Here is a 19,399-nt window from a genome sequence, read left to right on the forward strand (position 1 = left end):
GGCCGAGCTGCCTGCCTCCTGCCTCCTGTGGGTGCCATGTGCCCTGCCCTCTTTCCTGGGGAACCGCCACCCGTTTTATGTGTCTCCTCTGCTTATTTTCTCTCAGCCCTCTGAGGCTATGAGGGCAAGGGCTTTATTTTTATATTTTGAAATTTTATCATTTCTACTCTATTTTATATTTTATTATCTATTACGTAAAATAAAATATTTTATTATTTCATTCACTGTTGTATCCCCAGGCCCTAGGACGGTGCAGGCACACGGACTCTCTGGGCCTCACCTGTTGACCGCGTGATTGTTCCCCTCCCCACGTGGGCCTTCCCTCGGCTTTGCCCTGAGGTCGTCTGTTTCCAAGGAGGGGGCAGCATCCTCACGGGCATTCTTCCTGGAAGCAGAAATGTGATTCCGCTTCTCAAGGAAAGGGGATTGTTGGATTTCTAGCTTTGTGAAAATATAGAGAAATGGTGGGATACAAGTTAATTCTGACTTTAAAATTCTATTCTGTATTTTTCGGAGAATTGTAGGCTTTTAAGAGCTGTCACCTCCAGGTCTTGTAATCCTACCAGAATATTCCATCAGTGGGCAGACACCCCACAGGGGCTCAGAGCAGGTCGATGCACCCGGGGCCACCTGAGCCCCCAGCCCCTGGATGCAGAAGTGCCTGGAGAGGGGCTGGCTGTCTGGGAGAGTGAGCATCCATGCAGTCCCCCCAAACTGAGAATTAAGCCTCGTAGAGGTGCTTGCAGCTGACCACAGATCTAAAATGGTGAAAGTGGGGGAGTGTGGGTTTCTAATTAGAAGCAGCGTCGTCCTGGAACTGTCGCCTTTACCCCAATTCAGGAGACAACCGACTGCGTTCTGCTTGTTGCAGGTGTTGTGTCCTTGGTGGCCGTCCACCCGTCCACAGTGAACACGCTCGGGAAGCAGCTCCTGCCAAAGACGTTCGGACAGTCCAACGTCAACATCGCACAGCAAGTGGTGAGGCCGGGCGGGCGGCCTGCGGCTCTGGGATGGTGGCCCCGGGCTCCGCGCGGAGGCTGGGTGGGAGGCCGGCCACTGCGGTCTGTGGCGGAGTGCTTGCGGGGCGGGGAGGTCCCCTTGCTCAGACGTTGGGAGCGTTGGGCTCTGCGCAGGGGTTTCCCGGGGCTTGTGTGTCCTCCCCCTCTTGGGGCTTCCGTCTGTGCGGCTGGAATGTGGGACCCAGCCCAGGGCAGGGCAGCGTGGCCTTGACCCTCATCAGGGTGGACGTTGCTTACCTGCCTGGGAAACGGGGGTGGTGTCCGTGCGGAGCTCACGGTGGGTCTGGCGCTCTGCAGGATGGCCGTGTCCCTGCCTGTCCCCTCCCGTCACACCCCACAGGAGGGTCCAGGGCGAGTCTGTGCTCCTGGGACTATGCCTGGCGCCCTCCCTCCTGTGTGCCCCACCCATGATCAGCTCCACCTGTGAGACTTATTGGCCCTCTTCGAGGCATAATGCTGGTCAGGCTGAAGTCATCCCTACTCTTGGGCCGTGAGAAAGGAGGGCGTTTACTGCCCCCTGAGCTTGCTCCCATTCCAGGCAACCACCCCAGGCGGGTGTGCAGCTGCTGCCCGTCACCCAGCCCATCAGGAAAATGTGACCACAGTTTCTTAGCAGAATTGCTGTGGTGGTTTTGAAAGCGATAGTGTGTGGAAGTCCTAGGCCATATTCGGCACATCACAGCTTTTCAATAAATGTCTTTTGGTATAAACTATTCCATTTTATGTTTTACTTTGTGACGCATACAATTTTATTTTATGGGCACTGTGTATTATAGTAGGGTTTAGGCTGGGAATAAACCTCATCAAGTATAGGAACAGTTCTGTTCTTATTGTCAGTATAAATAGTAGGGAGGAAAATTAATGTAAAGGTTTTTCTGTTGTGCACCTTAAACTTTATCAGTCTGAAGTTAAATCGGTGATGCTAAGCTGTTTTGGGTGGAGCTTGTAAAGGTAATTCATCCTTCACAAGATCCCGGTGCTGTGAGTTGGAGCGCCCACCTTACATGGCTCCTGGATCCTGCATGTCACAGGGTCAGAAATGAGGGCTGGCTGCTCTGCCTGGAGCCAAGGCTCCATCCTCACACGAGTGAAGACGTGACCGGGGCTTGTGGGCCCCCTCCCCTGACTGGTGGTGGGCACTTGGCTCATGGCCCAGACTGTTCCCCTCGGGACAAGATTTCCATGTAAAATAGTTGAAACAGCAAAGGAGAGAAACCCGCAGATGTCAGTGCCACAGGTGATGGCCCGTGGGCACTAGGAGCCTCTGGGGCTCACCTGTCCATCTTCTGGGAGGCCCTCCTGTGAGCGGTCACACCTGGCCCTCTGGGTTTCCACGCTTGCTGCACGACAGTGAACTCAGGGCGAGGACGAGAGGGAGGGCATTTGTCTGGAGTTAGGTAGCCCTCTGCTGGGGGAGCAAGCACGGGAGGCCAATTACGTCTGCTTCTGCCTGCTGCAGGGGTGCTGGCGTTGTGCATCTGCTCCCTGCAGAGTGTGGCCAGCGGGTCCGGGTGGAACCTAGGGACGGATCCGTGCTGCACACACTGTGCACACGAGCCTCAGCTGGAGGGGTCCCCCGTGCCCGTCACACACTCACTGGACAGAAGCAGAAGTTCACGCACGTTCCCGCCTCAGGGAGATTTGTCCTCTTCTCTCTCCTGTGTCATTTTTCAGAAAGTTTGCTATTTGATTTCATGGCTTTCAAATGAGGCTGACCTATGGTTTGAACAACTGTGACGAAGCTTTCATCACTGGAAATATGAATTAAAAGATGAAATCTGGTGGAGCTGTTTTTCTTGCCATGGTTTGTGGGTCATTAACATTGACAGGTGACCTGGGCTTAGGGAGAATTTACTGAGTGCCCCGTCAGCTGAATTAGGGCTGCGCAGGTAACACACTTATCCCACTAAGAAGGGGACTGGAGGGGGCATCCAGCTTGAAATAGCCTGGGCAGCGGCTGCACTGAGTCCTGAGGCTGTGGTCCGCCCTCCCGCTGGGCCACCCAGCCCTTGGCCCTGTGCTGTGTGGTGACTGAGAAATGGCGTTTCTGAGTAATTTCAGTTCATTGGTTTAGATAAAGTCATGCAATAAGATCTTTGAGAAGCTGGGGTTTTCCTTGTCTGGGCAAGGCGATGACTGTGTGTCCTGGTGTTGACGTTTGACTATTAACTGACGGGACCCACGTTCTCAATCTTTGTTGTGGAAAGACACAGCAGGGCTGTCTGTCCTTCAGTGGAGCAGGTGGTTGGTGCCAGACATGCCGTGGCGGGGGGCGGCTGCGTGCTGCATCCCTGAGGTGTGCTCACCCGCGTGCGTCCCTTGGGGCGGGGAGCCCTGCCTTTGCTCCTAGCACCAACTGCCTCCCTTCCCCTGCCTTTGGGGTACCCAGCTCCCCTACAAAGCTGCTGTCGGGATGGGGCTCCCCTCACGTGGATGACCTGGTGGGCCCCACGTGTCCTACCCTATGTCCCTTTTGTTCTGAGAGTTGTTCCCTGTTTGGCCTCTCTCTGGCACCACTGGAGGAGAGAGTTCTGTCCTGTCCATTTCAATGAAGGAAGGAAAGTAGGAGAGGCCGAGAGGGAGATGGGGGCGTGTGGGGTCCCCCGTGAGGTCCATGCCTGGGACGCCCGATTTACACACCCCACACGATGAGATTGAGCGTGACCCCATCCAGGCCGTGCCCTGAGGTGTGTGCCCTGTGGGCGGCCCATCAGGCTGCCTGATGTTTCTGTGCTTCTGTTTGGCTGGGGATGTTATTGCCTGAGGCTGATGGGAATAAAGCTACGTTCAGAGCGGGCTGGATGCTCTCGGTGCAGTCAGGTGCTGAGGGGTCCTCACACTGTCCCTTTCCTTCTGATGTGCGTGGTTATAAAGCTCAGCACTGGCTGTGGGCGGTGAGAAATGATGAGATGACAGCATCGCCTGTGGGATGGATCCTCATTATCTGGTTGTCTTTCTGGCTGTAGGTGATTGGTACTCCTCAGCGGCCTGCGGCGCCCAGCACGATAGTGGTCGGAAGCCCGCACACGCCTAGCGCCCACTTTGTCTCCCAGAACCAGCCTTCAGAGCCTTCACCCTGGTCTGCCGGGTAAGCACATTGCCAGAACAGTAACCCTGCTCTCTGGCCACAGGGCCTGCCTCATGCCAGAGGATCGAGAAATGTCCACCGCACGCCTGGAAGAGATGTGTCATCATGGCACACTCTTCCTTGTGAAGGACAGGTCAGCTACAGGGGCGCCTGTGGCTGTGGGGTGGAGGCCACGCTGTGGGGGCCGCGAGAGCCCCCTGTGGCTGTGGGGTGGAGGCCACGCCGTGGGGGCCGCGAGAGCCCCCTGTGGCTGTGGGGTGGAGGCCACGCCGTGGGGGCCGCGAGAGCCCCCTGTGGCTGTGGGGTGGAGGCCACGCCGTGGGGGCCGCGAGAGCCCCCTGTGGCTGTGGGGTGGAGGCCACGCCGTGGGGGCCGCGAGAGCCCCCTGTGGCTGTGGGGTGGAGGCCACGCCGTGGGGGCCGCGAGAGCCCCCTGTGGCTGTGGGGTGGAGGCCACGCCGTGGGGGCCGCGAGAGCCCCCTGTGGCTGTGGGGTGGAGGCCACGCCGTGGGGGCCGCGAGAGCCCCCTGTGGCTGTGGGGTGGAGGCCACGCCGTGGGGGCCGCGAGAGCCCCCTGTGGCTGTGGGGTGGAGGCCACGCCGTGGGGGCCGCGAGAGCCCCCTGTGGCTGTGGGGTGGAGGCCACGCTGTAGTGGGAGGGAGAGCCACCCCCTGTGGCTGTGGGGTGGAGGCCACACTGTAGTGGGAGGGAGAGCCACCCCTGTGGTTGTGGGGTGACGGCTACGCTGTAGAAGGTGGTCAGCTCTTGGTGGGAAGAGGAGGAAGCTGGCTTCTCAGCACAGGGTAACTGAGGTTCCCGTTGTCTGCCTTGAGGGATAGCATTTCAGGACTGTCATGTGAATGCGATGGTCTCTCTGCAGCTTCACCCGCTGCAGCCATGCATGACTTTGCTGTTCAGTGACAGCCCCACTGCATGGCCCACCACACCGTTAGATCCTTTCTTCCACTAACGCAAACTGATGTGAAGACGATTTTACTCGAAGGTCAGCTGTGTGACTTTCCCTAAAAACAAACAAACAAAAACAAAGCCGCAGAACCATGTCTGGCTAGCTGTAGAGCAAACCCATTAGCCCTGAAGTCCCCCCAGTTAGGAGGTCAGGACCCTTCCTCCGAGTGGTGACTTAGAGTCAAGATGCTGGATTGCCCCCGACCTGAGGCCACCCTGCTTTTCAGCGTGGCATGCCCACTGGCCCGTCTCAGCTTCCTCAGATTCGCCCTGAAAGTTCCTAAGTTTGTGGCAGAACTCGCCTAACTCCTGATGCTGGTCGGCATCTTGTAAGAGGTGGTGTTCGGTGTGTTGAGGCGCAGCAGACAGGTGCTGGTCCTGTCCTGCCCTTTTGGACTTCTGCCCCATTTTCCTGAGAGTTAAAGGTACAGATATCAGGGCTGGACACTTCGAAGTTGGTTTTCTGGTCTTCAAAGCAAGGAGACGTCAACGCCTGCCGCTGTGCTGAGGTGGAGCCAGGGCCCCGGCTGCGTGTGGCTCTGGCGTTGGCAGGACTTGCACCCTGGAGGTGAGCGTGCGTCTTAGGGCCGGTTCCACGAACACTAAGGCTGCTGCCTCCCCCGGTGCGTCCACAGGAAACGCAACAGGAAGGGCGAGAAGAACGGGAAGGGCTTGCGGCACTTCTCCATGAAGGTCTGTGAGAAGGTGCAGAGGAAGGGGACCACGTCCTACAACGAGGTGGCCGACGAGCTGGTGGCGGAGTTCAGTGCCGCCGACAACCACATCTTGCCCAGCGAGTCCGTAAGTGTGCTGCACGCACGGGGTCCCGAGCAGCAGAGTGCACAGGCAGCCACCGCCTGCTCCGTCTCCATTTGAAACGACTGCAAATGTATGGAGAAGTCCTGAGAACTGCAGGACCCTTCCTCACACATTTGTGGGTAAAACGCCCCATCGTCCCCAAATGTTCCCACACGTGGGCTCCAGCCGTGTGTCGGGTGACCTCCCCCAACAGAAACGCGCTCTCTCCCGGCCGCCCTACGTCATTAGCCATGCGGGGTCTGTGGACTTCTTAGGAGTGATGCTGGGAGCTGCTGCGATGAGTTTATACCACACGGGCGAGTGGAGACCCTTCCCCGAGTGTGTGCGGGGTCAGACGTGTGTATGTCGATCCATGAGCTGCAGTGGAGACCCTTCCCCGAGTGTGTGCGGGGTCGGACATGTGTATGTCGATCCATGAGCTGCAGTGGAGACCCTTCCCCGAGTGTGTGCAGGGTCGGACATGTGTATGTCGATCCATGAGCTGCAGTGGACACCCTTCCCCGAGTGTGTGCGGGGTCTGACGTGTGAGCGTTGATGTGCGAGCTGCAGTGGAGACCCTTCCCTGAGTGTGTGCGGGGTCTGACGTGTGAGCGTTGATCCGTGAGCTGCTCCGGATCGTTTGGGATCCCCCGCATCTTCCCAGGCTTACGACCAGAAGAACATAAGACGGCGAGTCTACGATGCCTTAAACGTGCTCATGGCCATGAATATCATCTCCAAGGAGAAGAAGGAGATCAAGTGGATCGGCCTGCCCACCAACTCGGCTCAGGAATGTCAGAACCTGGAGGTACGGCCTGGCCCGTCACCTCCCAGATATCCCTGGGGATTATCTGTGAGCTGTCTGCTTAAAGCAGCGCTGTCTGCAGCTCTGTTCCCTGTGACAGGGCCTGTGCCATCTGCCCTAGGCCTGCCTGGAGCAGGTGGACAGGTGGTTTCCGTGTCCTGAGGTGTCTGGTCAAGGCTTGTCCCTTCCCATCTGATGTCGGTGCGCTCTCCGTCCAGCCTGCCTGGGCTCTGCAGATGCGCGCTGGGCGGGGGGTGGTCGGCCCTGTCAGGACGTGGTCTTCAGTGTAGGTAAATTCTGAACCCTTGCTTGTGGGATTTTTTTTTAATATCGTTATTAACCATATCCAGAAAACCAGAGAAGACAGGAGGAGAATGTGTCGCCTGCCACTCTCTAGATCCGTCTGTCCCCACCCTTAGATTCAGGGCCGACGTCTTTGGCAAGAGCCTGCTTGGGCGGTGCTGTGTTGATGGGGGTTTTGAAACGTCCTGTGTTAAACAAGTCGTGACGACTTCCCATATGGGGGGTTTATTTTTGAAGGTAGAAAGACAGAGAAGACTTGAAAGAATAAAACAGAAACAGTCCCAGCTTCAAGAACTCATTCTGCAGGTAATGAGATGCTTATCTTTGGAGGCACGGTAGCTTTTATTCGTTCTATAATTTAGTTCTTTCTCAACAACAGTACGTTCCTACGTGGTAAATAAAATCTCTGCTTGGACGTGTGGAACGCGAGTTTTATAGAGTCATGGAGCTCCTCCTGTGGCGGGGTCACTGACACAAACTCTTGCAGACATGGGCCCTGTTCCTAGAGAGAGTGTGCAAGTGTGAGCGTGAGCATGTGCACACTTGAGAGCTTGTGTATCACTTTTCACAATGTCTAAGTGGCGGGGGATATCTTGGGGACACATGTGAAGCATGTTCTGAGCGGCAAGCCCCAGGTTAAGTATGCAAGCTGCGCGTGGGCCTGATGTGCGTCTTGGCAATTACCAGTCAGAGGTTGGCAAGTATGGTCAGAGAACGCGTCAGCGTGTCCTGTCCGTTCCCTCAGACACATGTCAGCACGCTGCCGTCCCTGTCCCCTCAGACACGTGTCAGCACGCTGCTGTCCCTGTTCCTTCAGACGTGTTAGCACACTGCTGTCCCTGTCCCCTCAGACACGTGTCAGCACGCTGCTGTCCCTGTTCCTTCAGACGTGTTAGCACGCTGCTGTCCCTGTCCCCTCAGACATGTGTCAGCACGCTGCCGTCCCTGTCTCATCAGACACACATGTCTGCACGCTGCTGTCCCTGTCCCCTCAGATACGCGTGTCTGCGTGCTGCTGTCCCTGTTCCTTCAGACACGTGTCAGCACGCTGCCATCCCTGTCCCCTCAGACACGTGTCAGCATGCTGCCATCCCTGTCCCCTCAGACACGTGTCAGCACGCTGCCATCCCTGTCCCCTCAGACACGTGTCAGCACGCTGCCGTCCCTGTCCCCTCAGATACGCGTGTCTGCATGCTGCTGTCCCTGTTCCTTCAGACGTGTTAGCACGCTGCCGTCCCTGTCCCCTCAGACACGTGTCAGCACACTGCTGTCCCTGTTCCTTCAGACGTGTTAGCACGCTGCCATCCCTGTCCCCTCAGATACGCGTGTCTGCATGCTGCTGTCCCTGTCCCCTCAGACATGTGTCAGCACGCTGCCGTCCCTGTCCCCTCAGACACATGTGTCCGCACATTGCCGTCCCTGTTCCTGCAGACATGTGTCAGCACGCTGCCGTCCCTGTCTCATCAGACACACATGTCTGCACGCTGCTGTCCCTGTCCCCTCAGATACGCGTGTCTGCATGCTGCCATCCCTGTCCCCTCAGACACATGTGTCCGCACACTGCTGTGTCTGTCCCCTCAGACATGTGTCAGCACGCTGCCATCCCTGTCCCCTCAGACACATGTCCGCACACTGCTGTGTCTGTCCCCTCAGACATGTGTCAGCACGCTGCCATCCCTGTCCCCTCAGATACGCGTGTCTGCATGCTGCCGTCCCTGTTCCTTCAGACACGTGTCAGCACGCTGCCATCCCTGTCCCCTCAGACATTGTCAGCGTGCCGCTGTCCCTGTCCCCTCAGACGTGTCAGTGAGCGTTCCACTGTCCCTGTCCCTTCAGACACGTGTGTCAGTGAGCACACTGCCATCCCCTGGGCTGGCAGAGACGTCCCCAGGCACGGGCCTCAGCTCTGCTGGGTTCTGGAGATGTGTATTCGGAGTTGGAAGCGAAAGCGCACGCATGGCGTGCAAGTTGCTTGCTGGAGGGGCGTGGGTCCTGGACTGAGGCAGCCTGGCGGGGGCCCGGGGTGGGGACAGCTGCCGGCAGAAGCAGCGGTTGGTCAGGGAAGGGAAGGCAGGTGGCTTCACAGTGATTTATTGAGCTGCTTCTGGACCCCAAGGGTCATGAGGCCACAGGCCCTGTGTGAGGTCAGAGGGCATTGGGCCCTGGGGGCGTGTGTCCATGAACCCAAGGACCGGGGTGTTAGAAGCTGAGGCAGGCAGAGGATGCTGGGAGGAAGCACAGGGGCGGGACAGGCCCAGCCGCTGAGGGTGGGAGGTCTCAAAACTTGGGCAAAGGCCAGGAGGGCCAGCCAGCGCCCGCAGAGCCTGTGGACCCCGGCTGAGGGTGAGCATGGCACCTGGGCCGGTGTGTGTAGCACGGGGCACCTCACCTGAGTCTCAGTCTCTCCACTGTCCTCAGGAGAGGTGTCTGGGACCCTCTCCCTGGGGGCCAGCCGAGGGGAGGGTGGCCTTGGTGGATGGGAAGCAGTCAAGGGCCAAGGGGGCAGAGGAGATGCAGGAAACGAAGAGCAGATGGACAGAACTGCCGGCAGGGAGGTTGCACCGGGTCGGGGCTCCTTCGACCCCTGCTTCTTCCTTCCAGTCGGCTGCCCCCTTAGAATGCCTTGTTCCCTCCTGTCTCCATAGTGCCTCCTCGCTACTTAGAGAAAACCCAAGGCGGCTCCTGGGTCCCATAGCCGGGCAGCGCTGGAGAGGCCAGTCGGGGAGGGAGGGGACCTTTCCAGGCTTAAATTAGCAGCAGGAAAGTTACCTTGAAGGCAGACGTCGCTCCGGGACCTGGCTTTCTGGTGTTAGGCCTGAGCACTCAGCCCTGGAGGGGAACCCTTGGCCTCCAGGTCCACGGGGCGCACCTATTCTCCTGGGAGGCTCCAGGGCCACGACTGCCTCCCCACCCCCCCCAGCCTTCTGAGGCCGCGATGCATGGGTGGGCTGGCTTAGGCACTTGAGGGCCCCTTCCCAGAGAGGGCAAGGAGTGAAACCTCCAGAGCCGATGCATCTTTTATTCCTGTTTTGCGAGGATGTTTCTGTCTAAACACTGTGAGGGCCTGCATCTCCAGGGGCTCAGTTCTCTGGGTATTTGGTTTCTTAGGGTGCGTTTTTTGTGCTGTGTGCCTACCGGGGCCTGCAGCACCCCAGCTGTTTGCTCTGATCTCTAAGGGGGCCCAGACCCCCTTGCCGTCTGGTGGGGTTCGGGGAGGGTCATCATGGACGCTGGGAGAAGGTGTTAGGTACCAGTGGTGTGTCAATCGCTCATCTTTTTCAGCAAATTGCCTTCAAGAATCTGGTGCAGAGAAACCGCCAGGCAGAGCAGCAGGCCAGCCGGCCACCCCCGCCCAACTCTGTCATCCACCTGCCGTTCATCCTCGTGAACACCAGCAAGAAGACCGTCATCGACTGCAGCATTTCTAATGACAAGTAGGTTCTGTCCGCCCTGCAGTCTCTGCTGTGAGTCTCGAGTCAGACGTGACGGAGGCCGCAGTCAGTGGTGTGAAGAAGAGACTAGCCGTCTGGTTAACGTGTTCATGATACAATTATGAAATACTGCCTCTTAGCGTAATTCACTTAGGTTCACTTCTCATTTCCCTGATTGTGCGTCTCTTTTGAAAAGAGAAGTCAAACCTATCAGGATTGTGATTAGGACAGCCGTGTAAACGTGGCACAGACAGCGGGCGGTGTTTGCTGTCCGTCCCTGGGCGGCAGGCAGCCCGAGCCGCAGGTGGACGGTCCCACCTCCTGGGGCCAGGCCTGTTGAACTGGGGGGATTTGTGAGGCTGTCTCAGCCTCTCATGTCACTGTTTGTGAGTCGATGCGTTTTGTAGAGATAGCAGATACAGGGGAGCTCGAGGAGGTCTTGGGGTGGACGGGTGCCCTGCTCTGGGCCCTGAACGAACGCATCGGTCTCCATCGTGAAGGTGGTGCCTCTCTGACAGTCAGTTTCTCCTCCAGATTCGAGTACCTGTTCAATTTTGACAACACATTTGAAATCCACGATGACATCGAGGTGCTGAAGCGTATGGGGATGGCCTGCGGGCTGGAGTCCGGGAGCTGCTCTGCCGAAGACCTGAAAGTAGTGAGGAGCCTGGTACCAAAAGCGCTGGAGCCCTATGTGACGGGTCAGTTGTGTCCCACGGCCACGGCAGCTGTGTGGCCAGGGCAAGGGACAGCCTCCAGCCCAGGGACGTGAGCGTCCGGGGACCGCGGAAGTGGGCAGGCCATGGGCGCGGCTGTCCACACGTGCATTTGTGGCCTGCCGTGCGGTTTCTGTGATGAGGTGTGAGTCAGGATGTCACCTTCCAGGCAGGGCCTGGTGGGGAGAGTGAAACTTGCCGAGGAGCTTGGCGGGCTCGGACGTGCCCCTGGGGTGCTGATGGATCCCTGTAGCGTGGGATACGGAGGCGCTGCCCGGGCGAGTGGGGCCTCCGGCTCTCAGTCTGGCGAGTCCTTCGCTGAGCTGGCGGGTCCTGGCCTCGGGAAGGAAGGAGTGTCGTGGCAAGAAGCTGCCGTCTTTGCCCCACAGTGCAGTGTGGGTTTGTTCCCGAGAGCTCTGTGTTGGGTGGGACACAGGGCTCCTGAGCGTCCAGAGCAAGTGGGCATCTGGCCGCAGGCATCTGGTCGTCCACTGAGACTGACTCTTGCCCGCCCCCAGACCCCTGCCACCACCCGGCTGGGACACGCAAGGCGACGTGTCCCTAACATCCCCTGTCTTGGCCCTGTCCACGGTGCAGACTGCCATTTCCAGGATGGGAGTGGGTGATGGTCCTTTCCCTGTCTGCTCTGCTTCATGATGATGGCTTCTGGTGCACTGCCCGGCTGGGTTGTCATCAGTGCCTGCATGTGAAGGAAGGTCTGACAGACCTCTGGCCCGTTGGCCATGCACCAGACCAGCAGGGCTGCTTCCTGTGGTGGCGCAGCACAGAAGGGCTGGCCAGTACAGCTGTGGGCGTGGCATGCGGCATCAGCGTGTGTCCTTGTCTCTGTGGTCTCTGTTTTGTGACGTGTGATTTATTTTCTTTCTCTTTCCAGAAATGGCTCAGGGATCAATCGGCGGTGTCTTCGTCACGTCGTCAGTGTCGACTTCTAACGGCACGAGGCTCTCTGCCAGGTGACTGCAGGGCGGGCGGGCGGGCAGTGGACCCCAGCTTTCGCATCAGCCACCCGATTCCAAGCTGCTCAGACTGAACTCTGTGTAGACAGGACCCTCTCCCCACCTGGGGGACATCAGCCATGGGTCCCAAAGTCACACCCGTAGCTTGACCCCATGTGGAAAGGGTTCTTCCCTCCAAAAATGGACAGTCACACGTGGTTTTTATTTTTAGAAAGTAGCACACAGGGAAGTGGGTGCAGAAACTGCCCAGAGCCCCTGCCAGAGCCCGAGTGGTGGGCGCCCCCGGCGTTTCCTCCAATTTCTTTCTAACGCTCTTGAGTCACAACGTACACGTGATTTTTTCTCTGCTTTTTTTCACTTTATCTCTTATTGTATGTATTTTTTATGTTATTGAAGAAACTTTTTTATTTAAACCAGTGTGTGTTTAATCTTTGACCTAGCAATCCATAGAGCAGAATTATGTCGTCCCTGAGCGTTTATCTTAGTTTTTTAAAGTAACTATAAGATAAATTTCAGCATTAAGTTTTGACAAAACGATGGTTTTATTAACTTTTATATTGTGTTGTACATCAAGTATATTACTTTATATTAATCCTAAATGCTAGTAAATATGTAATTTCTTAAAATATGAGATGAGCTAGCAGTCTGTAGGTCCTCCAGAACGGGACTGATCTACTAGATGGCAGCGTGTGCGTGGCATCGATGCAGTGTGGCCCTGAGGGCGCTGGGCACCGGCCTGAGGGCGTGGCCGGGGTCGGCTCTGCGGCCCTGGCCCACTCCCCAGAGATGGGCTGGCGGTGGTCAGTCCCTGCTCCTCTGTGGGCCGAGAGGCGTGAAGTTCCTTGTGGGGTGTCTGGCACGTGGTCAGGTTTCGACAGGTCAGCACAGTTTTTCATTCTGAGTCTCTTGCCTCGTGTGTCTGCAGCAGTCAGGCTGTAAAATGCTGAACACTGGTTATCCCAAGAGGTGGAGCTTGGGTATTTTCTAAACTTTCATCTTCGTGAAATTCTTCTGTTGATTAAGTTTTTGGAGACTCACGTCAGTTTTTCAGAGGAGCGAAGCAAAGCCCCTGCCCTTGCAGAGGAGCTGGCGCTAACGGTGTTTACGGAGGCACGGTGCTTTCTGGGCTGCCCTCCGTGGCCGGACGTCCCCAGTGCACAGCTCTGTGGCTGAACTGCTCACGCTTTCTGGCTTGTCGCTCGCTGATTTCTCGGCTGTGGAACTAGTTTGTCAAAGAGTGTAACGTGGTAGTTTTTGTTGTGTAGCGTTAGTAATACCAGTGAGAGGTGTTAAGACGTGTGCCTGTGGCTTTGCCTGGATAGGAGCGTCTCTGTGGCAGACGCGCCTCGGCTCTGGCCTGTGGCCACGGCCCTTCAGGTTCCTGACCTCTGTTGCTGGGTTAGAGCCCCACGTGCGGTTCATGGTGGCACACCCCTGGACTCCTCTGCTTGGGTGTAACGGCCGCAGTTCCAGTGGGGTTCTGACCCTTTCGTGTCCTGCTATCTGTAACTGGATTTATTGTTTAAAAAATGATTTCCTTAGTTTGTGGGAAGCAGTGAAGGCCTTCAGTTGCCTGGAGGGAGCTGTGCGTGAGGCTGCTCCCAGGGCACCTAGGCCTCCACACACTGACAGGAGGCATCTCTGAGTCCAGAATGCTTTTCTTCCTGCTCAGCTCAGATACTAAGAAATCGAAATTACTTCTGACTGTAACCCAGTAAGTACGTTCTGATTCGTAGTGGAACGTGCGTCTGTCCCTCCCCCTCGGGGCTGGCATGGACTGTCACTGGTCAGTGCCCTGAGATGATAACTGGCCCATTGTGTCTGACTCATTCGGTGCTGGGAGGCCGGGTGGTGGCTGAGCCCAGGGGCCGCTCACCAGGACCCCAGCTCTGTTTTTTTTTTTTTTTAATGTTATAATAGATTACAACCTTGTGAGATTTCAGTTTTACATTTTTGTTAGTCATGTTGTGGGTACACCACTTCCCCCTCTGTGCCCTCCCCCCACCCCCCCTTTTCCCTGGTAACCACCGATCAGATCTCCTTATCAATATACTAAATTCCACCTATGAGTGGAGTCATATAGAGTTCGTCTTTCTCTGACTGGCTTATTTCGCTTAACATAATGCCCTCGAGGTCCATCCACGTTGTTGTGAATGGGCCAATTTTGTCTTTTTTTATGGCTGAGTAGTATTCCATTGTGTATATATATCCCACATCTTCTTTATCCAATCATCAGTTTCTGGGCATGTAGGTTGGTTCCACGTCTTGGCTATTGTAAATAATGCTGCGATGAACATAGGGGTGCAAGGGACTCTTGAGATTTCTGATATCAGGTTCTTAGGATAGATACCCAGTAATGGGATGGCTGGGTCATAGGGTATTTCTATTTTTAACTTTTTGAGAAATCTCCATACTGTTTTCCATAGTGGTTGTACCAGTTTGCATTCCCACCAACAGTGTATGAGGGTTCCTTTTTCTCCACAACCTCTCCAACATTTGTCACTCTTGGTTTTGGATGTTTTTGCCAATCTAACGGGTGTAAGGTGATATCTTAGTGTAGTTTTGATTTGCATTTCCCTGATGATTAGCGATGATGAACATCTTTTCATGTGTCTATTGGCCATATTCATATCTTCTTTTGAGAAATGTCTGTTCATGTCCTCTGCCCATTTTTTAATCGGGTTGTTTGTTTTTTTGTTGTTAAGCAGTGTGAGTTCTTTGTATATTATGGAGATTAACCCTTTGTCGGATAAGTGGCTTGTGAATATTTTTTCCCAATTAGTGAGCTGTTTTTTTGTTTCATTCCTGTTTTCCCTTGCCTTGAAGAAGCTCTTAGTCTGATGAAGTCCCATTTGTTTATTCTTTCTATTGTTTCCCTCAGCTGAGGAGTTACAGTGTCCGAAAAGATTCTTTTGAAACTGATGTTCAAGAGTGTACTGCCTATATTCTCTTCCAGAAGACTTATTGTTTCAGGCCTAATCTTTAGGTCTTTGATCCATTTTGAGTTTATTTTGGTGTGTGGTGAAAAAGACTGGTCAATTTTCAATCTTTTGCATGTGGCTGTCCAGTTTACCCAGCACCATTTGTTGAAGAGACTTTCTTTTCTCCATTGTAGGCCCTCTGCTCCTTTGTCGAAGATTAGCTGTCCATAGATGTGTGGTTTTATCTCTGGGCTTTCAATTCTGTTCCATTGATCTGTGGACCTGTTTTTGTACCAGTACCATGCTGTTTTGATCACTGTAGCTTTGTAGTATGTTTTGAAATCGGGGATTGTGATTCCGCCAGCTTTGTTTTTCTTGCTCAGGATTGCTTTAGCAATTCGCGGTCTTTTGTTGCCCCATATGAATTTTAGGATTGTTTGTTCAATATCTGTGAAGAATGTTCTTGGGATTCTGATTGGGATAGCATTGAATCTGTATATTGCTTTAGGTAGTATGGACATTTTAACTATGTTTATTCTTCCAATCCATGTGCAAGGAATGTCTTTCCATCTCTTTATGTCATCGTCAATTTCTTTCAAGAAAGTCTTGTAGTTTTCATTGTATAGATCCTTCACTTCCTTGGTTAAATTTATCCCAAGGTATTTTATTCTTTTCGTTGTGATTGTGAATGGGATTGAGTTCTTGAGTTCTTTTTCTGTTAGTTCATTGTTAGTGTGTAGAAATGCTACTGATTTATGCACCAGCTCTGTTTTTTTTTTGAGAACGATTAGCCCTGAACTAACTACTGCCAATCCTCCTCTTTTTGCTGAGGAAGACTGGCCCTGAGCTAACATCCATGCTCATCTTTCTCTACTTTATATGTGGGACGCCTACCAGAGCATGGCGTGTCAAGCGGTGCCTTGTCCACATCCGGGATCTGAACCGGTGAACCCCGGGCCGCTAAAGTGGAACGTGTGCACTTAATCACTGCACCACTGGCCCGGCCTGGGACCCCAGCTCTAAACCTCTCTCTGTTCTCAGCTAGGCTCTCACCCTCAGCACTGTCGACGTTCTGGGTCGGATGACCCTCTTGTGGGAGCTGCCCTGTGCTATGTGGAGCGTTTGGTAGCAGCCTCACATGCCAGCACCTCCCCCCAGGTTGTGACAGCCGTATTGTCACATGTCCCGGTTGTGACTCTCAGGAACATAATGCAGGTGGGCTCCAGACACCCACCCGAGGACCGGGGTGTCAGGCTGGCAGCCTTGCCTCCCACCAGCGCCCAGCCCGGCAGCTGTGGCCCCTGCCCAGGGCCAGCCCCACTGACTTTCAGCAAATGCCGTTCACAAAGCTAAAAAGCTGTGGGTCCTTGGAGCATTCCTGGAATTGCAGGCTGCAGAGCATCTTTGTGAGACCCATCTGTCACAGCTCAGCTTCCTGGGCTCTGCACAGGTGCCAGAGGAGCTGAGGTGGGGCCAGGGGACGGTGTGTACATGCACGTGTGCACACACACAAACGCATGCACACACTATCACACGCACAAACACATGCTCACATGCACACACATGTGCACACACGGCTCGTGGGGCGCCCTCGCACATGCTGCCGTCTGGGCAGCCTTTCTTTGGAGGGCGCCATGTCATCCTTTCTGGGGCCTCTTTTTCCTAATCGGTTTCCACCTTTCCCCAGAGGTTAAGGAGATTCATAAGTAAAAGGCCTGGAAGGCAAGATCTGGTGGTTTTCTGGTTTGTGCACTGGAATAAACAGGGTGCAGGGGGAGACTAAATACTGTGGCCCGCTGTACCCCCTCGTTTCATCTGTGGGGTATTCAAGAGGGAGGACGGGAAGAGGGTCTGAGAGCTGGAACGCAGCAGAGTGCAGGGATTCTGTACCGCAGATGCGTGAAATTTTCCATTTCTGTTTCTTTCTTTTTTTCTTTCTTTTTTTTGAGGAAGATTAGCCCTGAGCTAACATCTGCTGCCAATCCTCCTCTTTTTTGCTGAGGAAGACTGGCCCTGAGCTCACATTCATGCCCATCTTCCTCTACTTTATATGTGGGATGCCTGCCACAGCATGGCGTGCCAAGTGGTGCCATGTCCACACTCGGGATCTGAACTGGCAAACCCTGGGCCGCCAAAGCAGAACGTGTGCACTTAACTGCTGCGCCACCGGGCCAGCCCCTCCATTTCTGTTTCTATAATTGAAATGCCCCAAACCTCCCTGAAATGCGGACCTGTCTGTGGCGTGAGCCATGGACGTGCATCACTGACTGCCTCGTCTGCCTCCTGTCCTTGCAGTGACTTGACCAATGGTGCGGACGGCATGCTGGCCACAAGCTCCAGCGGGTCTCAGTACAGCGGGTCCAGGGTGGAGACCCCCGTTTCCTACGTCGGGGAGGACGATGAGGACGAGGACGACTTCAATGAAAACGATGAGGAGGACTGATGCTGCCTGCCGGCCCCGCCCTCACATCCAGCTTCAGGAACACGTGCAGGAGAAACACTTTTTAGCGTGGGTTTTTCTGTTTCCTTTTGGCCTCCTCCCAAGAAGACGCTGTAAGCTGTTGAGTTGGACGTGCGTCTCCGACAAGCAGGCGAGGGTGTCTCCGTAGGATCGCAGGTGGCCCGCGGTGTGTTTGGGTGCCGTGTGCTGATGCAGGGCCTGTTCACTGTGTAGGATTTTGTGTTTTCATTTTCTATTTTTTTAAATTTGGAGTTTGTTTTTTTCCCTTTAACGATTCTTGCTGAGTTTACTGAAGAAGTGCTCTACGCTCATCAACGAAGTCAGACGCCGTCCTGTCGCTTGTGCCCGTGCAGCCGGAAGCCGCTTGGTTGCAGCCGTTGTGAGTGGCGCCCCTGCTGGCGGAGTGAGGCTCCGCAGCGCCGCGTCCCGGAGCTGAGCGAAGGGCAGGGCTCTGCTCGTCTGCATCCGCGTGAGGCGCCACAACTTGCGTTATAACTGTTTCCCTTAAGTTATATCAACTGTGCGATTCCATCGAGGTGATGCGTGTTTGCTGTGTCACAGCAGAGAAATCGCGAAGCTGTCTCATTTCTGTTTGTTTTCGTTTTGTTTGGGAAATGTCCTGCCGCGCTGGTGCAGCCAGGAGGACTGTCTGGAGGTTTGGAATGGGGTGTTTGTTGCTTATGGTAAAATTTGCCTGATTTCTTACAGGCAGCGTTTGGAGACTTTTTATTATATAGTTGTTTACATACTTATAAGTCTATGGTTTAAAGACACGTACGGAAACAAATGTTGTATTTGTTTCGTCAGCATCTTCCTGTAATCTATTATAAAGTTGAAATTAAATATAGAGAATGTTTTAACAGTTTTTTAACTCAAAATTTGTCAATCATTTTTAATAGTTCTTTTTTTATAAAAGGAAAAAGGAATTTCGGGACAGGCAGTAGTCTCTTTTAAAATTTATTCACCAAGAACCATTAACTGCACAGTTGCTGTTAGCTGCCTGTTCTAAAACAATAGTCTTTTTATTGAAACACAAATAAACTTTTCTGTAATATTTTATGGAATATAAAGAGACTTTAATTGTTCGACTTGTTTAACTTGGCACTGTTAGTTTTTATTAATAAAACTCGCATGGGCATTTTAAACAAGCTCTGTGTTTCTCTAATTCAGGATGACCGTCTAGAAGTTACTTTACACTGTTGGTCTGGCTTTTTGCTGGAGCAAGGAGAGGTTGCCAGGCCCAGGAGCGGTGGCCAGACCCGCCTTGGCCCTCAGCATGTCCAGCAGCTGCCCAGGGACGAGGCCAAGGAAGGGGTCACAGTGGACGCTGACCAGAGTGAGGCCGCTTCCCCAGTGGCTGGAGGTGGGGAGAGCTTGCTCCTTGCCTTTCTTCTGAACCTGGGAGTCGAGACAGATTTGATGGGTTTGACTTTCAGAAAAAGACTAAGTTTGCAAGTGGGGAAGGAGAGTTAGGGCTGTTGGAGTTGGCTGAGTGAATCAGTGGATGTCTCAGTGAAAGGCTGTGGATGCCATACGGGGGCCAGATGTCCCACAGGAGGAAGTGGCAGCACATGCTCCTTCCTGGGGGACTTCCTGTAACGTCCTGAGGGCTGTGGCACGGCGCCGTGCGGCACAGTCTCAGAGTGCCCTGTGGGTGAACGCGCAGCCAGCCCCGCGTCTTCAGCCTCGGCCCCTGGTCACTAAGTCCCTGCTGCCTCTTTCACTCCACTGTGCCTGGGTGGGGCTGGGTGTGTCTCCCAGCTGAGTCCCACCAAGGTGACATGTGCAAGGCGGTGACGCGTGCAAGGGCAGCCAGTTCTGAAGGGCCGGGGAGGAAGTAGCACCAACTTTCCACCAGCGAAGGGCTCTAGTGACCGCAGAAAGGCTGGGGGTGTGTCGGCTGGAGGTGGGCGAG

General features: G+C 54.6%; 1 protein-coding gene across 12 annotated transcripts in view; it reads left to right on the plus strand.

Annotated features, from left to right (window-relative positions):
• Window positions 1-18,629, plus strand: part of TFDP1 (transcription factor Dp-1) — a 48,829-nt gene extending 30,200 nt beyond the window's left edge. For all 12 annotated transcript variants that reach the window (XM_070240537.1, XM_070240540.1, XM_070240534.1 and 9 more), the window contains 9 exons: window positions 872-978; window positions 3,986-4,107; window positions 5,708-5,873; window positions 6,535-6,678; window positions 7,216-7,284; window positions 10,261-10,412; window positions 10,944-11,110; window positions 12,021-12,099; window positions 17,319-18,629. In XM_070240537.1, coding sequence (XP_070096638.1) covers window positions 872-978; window positions 3,986-4,107; window positions 5,708-5,873; window positions 6,535-6,678; window positions 7,216-7,284; window positions 10,261-10,412; window positions 10,944-11,110; window positions 12,021-12,099; window positions 17,319-17,466 — 1,154 coding nt within the window. In that variant the 3' untranslated portion in view covers window positions 17,467-18,629. The remainder of the gene's footprint in view (window positions 1-871; window positions 979-3,985; window positions 4,108-5,707; window positions 5,874-6,534; window positions 6,679-7,215; window positions 7,285-10,260; window positions 10,413-10,943; window positions 11,111-12,020; window positions 12,100-17,318) is intronic.
• Window positions 18,630-19,399: the final 770 nt, after the last annotated feature.

This window comes from Equus caballus, chromosome 17 (assembly GCF_041296265.1).
Source record: "Equus caballus isolate H_3958 breed thoroughbred chromosome 17, TB-T2T, whole genome shotgun sequence".
Lineage (NCBI taxonomy): Eukaryota > Metazoa > Chordata > Mammalia > Perissodactyla > Equidae > Equus > Equus caballus.